Consider the following 5,878-nt stretch of genomic DNA (forward strand, 5'->3'; position numbering starts at 1 on the left):
TGAAGAAGATGATTTCAATATGATTCAAGCTTAGAATAGACATAAAAGGTACTAAGGGAGTACTACTGTGATCAACAACAGACAAGAAGTACCCAAATTCATGAATAAACCCTTCAAATTTTATTCATAAATAATAGAGAATTAATGTAAGTGAGGTCTTTATGTATATATATATATATTATAATATATATAACCCTTGAGGAAGGTGGCTGAAGTCTCGAATTCGATCCAAACATCATACGAAAAGCCACGTGACTGTTCCTGGAGTTGTAGAGTTAATTACAATTTAGGAAGTGTTTGCAATCACTAAAAAAAAGTGATTGTTAGCTTTTGGTTTAAAAAAATTATTTTTGTTTGTTTCTTAAACTTAGATTATGTGTTAGCTTATGCTTAACTTAATTGAAATCCAAAAGCTAGTCATGTGCTGATTATGATTCTCCAAAAGTGATTCTAATAAAAAGATCATTGCTAAAATCACTCTAATAACTTATTTATCAAACACTACCCAACTTTGATTTTTAGATTTTCACATTTGTTTCCAAACACTACCCACTTTTGATTTTTCTTAACTTTTTTATAATCTATAAATTAATCACTTCTACAAAATCACAATCTATTGCAAACACTCCCTTATACAGTTTATACTTTATATCACTAGCTAGCAATGGTAATTAAGAAAAGCATTGATTCATAAAGATCACATGATACAGAAATCTATAAACACATTTTAATTTTGAAATTGATTACTTCGGTTTAAAGGAATAACAACATTTTTAGTCATGTTATCTGCAATTTTTTTTTATATTTTGCTTTTCTGTCGCCTAACTTTCATGTGTTTTTTTTTTTTTTTTTTCATTTTGATCTTGTTGTGGTGAATTTTCATTTGTAGTCCTCTAACTTGTGTATTGTTTTCATTTTTTTATCTTTAACTTGTATTTTGTTTTATTTTTAGTCCTTTTATAACCGACAAAAAAGATCAAAAATGAAAATAACTACGATTTAAAGGATTGAAATTGAAAACAACATACAATTTACAGTAATAAAAATAAAAATTCATTGTAATAAGACTAAAATAAAAAAATGCAAGTTACAACTGAAAATACAAATCACCGTTTAAGAGGACAAAAAGTGAAAAAGTACAAATAATAGGACAAAAAATGTACTTCTCTCCATTTTAACTTTCTAATTGTTGACTTACATTTAAGTTTTATTTTTTTTTTAAAACAAAAATGACAATTATATTATATATACGCGTATGGTTGTATATGTATTGATGGATTTCAAATGTATTTATCTTTTAGAGAAGTGAGCACATAAACTTCAAGTACACTCGTTACATGTTTATATATACTAGCGATAGAAGCACACACAATTGCGTGTGTGATATAATATATGATATTTTATGATTTTTTATTTATGAAATAATATATTATTTAATAATTGAAAATTAGTTATTGGCATGGGAAGATAATATATTCAAAAAGGTAGAAGAGAAAAAGTGAAGAAAAATGTGGATTAAAAGGGTAAAATTGGAAGATATTTTTGGTGTATCATGACACACCAAAAAACAGTTATTCAAAGGTCCTCAACTTTTATATAATAGTATAATATATATATATATATATATATATAATATTATCTCATGTTAATTATATTGATGTATTTCAAATTCACACAATAATTGTGTAATTTGAAATCTGTTATTTTTTTTATTCCTAATATGTAAATAAGGCATGCATTTAAATTTAATATATTATTTTCTTGTAAACAATAATATTATAATCGAAGTCCGTATAATAACCATAAAATCATAATCATTTAAAATTTATCTCTTCAATCCTTTCTCGACTAGAATATATCTATCGATATAAATGTGAGAGTTTGAGTCTAATTACTATTAAAAATAATTTTTCAAAAAATTCGACCAGATATTCATATGTATTTATTATATATAAATTATTTCAAACAGCGGGCTTGAATATCGATAATGTTTTATTTTGTTTTGTTTTGTTTTTTGTTTTTTGAAAATAGAGTATTAAATGGTGTTGTTTGGTAGGTAGGAAAGGGTGAAAAAAGTTGGTAATCGTTTGCAGGATTTTCAAGCCGGCCACTTGTTATACATGCAAACAGAACATGAATAGCCACGAGAAGATGTTGGAGATGATGTGATAAGTAAGTATTTGACATTTTTTTCAAAAAAATATATTGTATAAGGCTTGTTAATGTAGTTTATCTTACTAACCTGATTTTTTGGATTGTTGCATTATTCAAAAATTTATCCAATATTCATGAAGGATAGCAGCTACAGATTCTAATGCATAAAAAATAGAACATGAATAAATATTATATTTAATCATGTATGTAATATTGAGTGGTATATTCCATGTATCATAAAGTATTAGGTTATATGGATCTTATATTTCACACGCTATTGATAAATGTGAGTGTATTTGAAACCCACATAGTTTTTAATGAAATCAATTAATTTAATATAAAGTGGATTGATCTGATCAATCCACTTGAATTTTAGTCATCTTGAAAGACAGAATTTGAAATCCATAATCCCGAGCACAGCACAATTTAACTAAAAGATGATCACAACTTGATCAGCTATAACGAAAATAAGTGTTAGTTTAACTTGTCATATATAGTTTGATTATAAAAAAAAAAAATATATATATATATTGTCATATTTCTGTTTTTGTCATTTAACTTATCAAAGTTGATTTATAGTAATGTAACATTGTTAGTGAATAAGCCAATACACAGGTATTCCAACTTGTAAGCAAGAATAATTTTGAAAATATTACTAGTAGGCAACATATATGTACAAGAAATATACTACAAGGAATACACGATGATATTACTTGTATTTATAATAGTTCCTCACTAAATTATACAGCAACTGAAGAGTACATCTCTCTCAGATATTGCAAAAAGTAAACTACAAATACTAAAGTTCACCCAACATACCTTAATATTGTCTGCTGAGAAATTTCCTCTAAAACCTTCAAAATACATGGGAAAAGAGAAAATAAAAAATAGGAAAAACCTAATTAATTATATCGTAATTAATTTAATTCTCCAAAATTGGATTTCTGCATTTGATCAAGCTTCGCTATCAGAAATGTAGGTGTGCCACGGTGGATTCAAGCTAAGGGTCAGATCCGGCCCAGCCTCGGTCTCACCAGAAGGAACCGGTTTGACCTCGAGAACCGGCTCGTTCCGGTTCACCAAATCGGGTTCCACAGTTTGGCCGGAGAGTAGTGAGTCGTGACTCGAGGCCCGTTTCACTTCATCATCATCATCCAAACTCTTGCCATGATCCCACCCGGTTATGGTAAACTTGGTTTCCGGATCATCACAAACATCGGTGAAAATCGAGTCAACGTGTCTCTTCGCTGAGCGCTTGAACCGGCGGCGGGTTTTGACTCGGAGAAGGCCGGCGACGGACGATCCGTCCTTGGATAGGTGGCGTATGTCGCCTCCTTGAACAGGCTTGATCGAGCATCCATCACCGGCGGAGGAAGAGTCATCCTCACCGGAGGCTGGGACCACCGGCGGAGCGCCACGGAGAACAGCCGCCACCGCCGCCTGGCACTGCAACCACTTGCCGGAATTCATCAGCCCCACTGAACCCTGTACAGGGTCGATTACCCTCCCGCAGGCCTCGTACAAAAGCGACTCAAGAATCACTGTCGAAAACAGAAAAAAAACACGATCAGCTACACATCAAAGTTGGTTAATGAATTTATGATAATCTATATATACCAGGGCGGAGATGGGTGGGGCCGGAATTAAGGAGATTGAGAACTCCGGCACGGCCGTAGAATTTGGCAAGAAAGAGGGTGGCGTTAGCTTGTGATTGAGATGATTTAATCCATTGAAGGGAAGGCCTTAGAACACAACCTTGGCTGCATCCTTTTCTCAGAGCTCTGCAGCCATTGCAGCTCATTTTCCGTGATGTAGAAGAAGAAGAAGAAGAAGAAGAAGAAGAATATGCAGAAGAAGGAAAGAGAAGGGTATTTATTTATTTGCAATATCTCATACATGTGGGGTATCCCGAAAGGGGCAAATTAGGGTTTTGTGATGCCGGGAGCAAGCAGACATGTCTCCCTGGTATCAACTCTCCAGCAAATGTGAAAATTCAATTATCATCATCTTTCATAAATACTTCCTTCTCTCTGCCGATTACATAGTACTATTTTGTTTTTCACATAAATTAAGAAAAATTTAGAGAATTGATATTTACACTCCATTTTTTGTTATTTGCACTCAACTTGTGAGTAAATTGGGCTCATATTTTACAATGAAGTGGAGTGTAAATATCAACTCCAAAAAATTTATTGAAAAAGTAAATTTTATGTAAACTTCATATTTTATCCTTATTTAATGTATTAAAAAATGATTGCATAATTTTCAAGGTGTAGTTAATAGGGGTATATAAGTAAAAAAATGTAAAAAATATTACTAAATATTTATATGCCCATATATTTGGGACAAATAAAAAAAAAACGTGGACAATATAATTGGAACGTAGGGAGTAATAAAACGATATGTTTCTTGCTTTCTATTAAAAATAATAGTTGACACTTTTTTTATGTGAGTTACAAAAATATTCCAAGCATAATTTTTTATTTGAGAATATATTAATTACACAAGAACATGTAAATTAAGGAAATTAATGTTGTTTCAAATGTGGTGGCGAGATATTGGGCGATAGAGGTCCCTTAACAGTCATTTTATCTAATTTATTAATAAAATGGAATGGATTGTGTAGGGTTAATTGCATGTGCTACTATAATCAAAATACGAAATTGCTGAAAACCTTTTATAATTATTAACTTTATATGTTTTTAAATTTTGAGTGTACATACTTCTGAAAATATGTTCGAACAAAGAAAAATGTGCTCAAAATTTGAAAATATAGAGATATACATGTTCAAAATTTAAAAACATAGAAAATACTTACCGACTCATTCTTCTTTCATAGTAATTTTTTCTACAATATCGATATTTCTTAAGCGTAGTGTATGTAATTTGCCCCATTCTGTATTACTTATCTCGTAACATCATGTAAAATCTAAGTTATTTTAATTTTAATGAAACATTTCTAAGGCCTAGGGAAATTAATATTCACAGTGTTAATTAATTACGGGTAAGGGAATATGTGATAAATATTTTGATTTTACCATTCCATTTACTTAATTTTACCCTATTTTATAAAATTTGTAAGTATTATTTATAATTTACACCACATTTTATATTTAACATAATCTATTTTACGAATTAAAACAAACAACCAAAATATTTCTTGATCATTACTTAAAATTAAAATATCTGACGTGATGACTGCACGGATGACGAATTTCAGCACAATATTATTTTATTACCCCCCAAAAAAAACCCAATTATTTCTCAAGATTCTATGTACTTTTCTATGTTTAAGAATGCATATTCACGTTGGCAAGACTTTTGAAAATGCCACGTCACCATCCACAAATTAATTTTTCTGGGGACAAACGTACGTGATAATTAATTAATGTAGAACTCCATTTTATGATCAGGTCGCCGCATATTTACATACTTCAAATAAAATATTACTTAAATCAATGTCATGACGTTGGTTATCCTTAAAATTGTAATTATCTACCCTCGATGACTCTTCATTACTTAATGAGCCATTGCTAATTGATTATGCTTTTGCATTAATTGGTGGATTAGTGAATATAAAAATCCTATAATCGATACGTTGAATTGAAAAGCCAGGTCGTGAATTCTTCGATAATTTAAAAATAACTTTACCTGTCAAGCAATTAAAAATTCGATAATTTATAAGGCTGGGTTAATTATAAGAAATTGTAATATAATCTTTTAC

The 5,878-nt window shown here is 30.3% G+C and overlaps 1 protein-coding gene across 1 annotated transcript; it reads right to left on the reverse strand.

The window, feature by feature from the left end:
• Positions 1–2,839: 2,839 nt before the first annotated feature.
• LOC140872603 (LOB domain-containing protein 42-like) lies at positions 2,840–4,107 on the reverse strand. The gene is made up of 2 exons (XM_073275495.1): positions 3,772–4,107; positions 2,840–3,695 (listed from the first exon to the last, which is right to left on the reverse strand). Exons 1-2 carry the CDS (start codon positions 3,953–3,955, stop codon positions 3,109–3,111), a joined length of 771 nt encoding a protein of 256 aa, XP_073131596.1. The 5' UTR covers positions 3,956–4,107; the 3' UTR covers positions 2,840–3,108.
• Positions 4,108–5,878: the final 1,771 nt, after the last annotated feature.

Source organism: Henckelia pumila, unplaced genomic scaffold (genome assembly GCF_033568475.1).
Source record: "Henckelia pumila isolate YLH828 unplaced genomic scaffold, ASM3356847v2 CTG_466, whole genome shotgun sequence".
In the NCBI taxonomy this organism is placed as follows: domain Eukaryota; kingdom Viridiplantae; phylum Streptophyta; class Magnoliopsida; order Lamiales; family Gesneriaceae; genus Henckelia; species Henckelia pumila.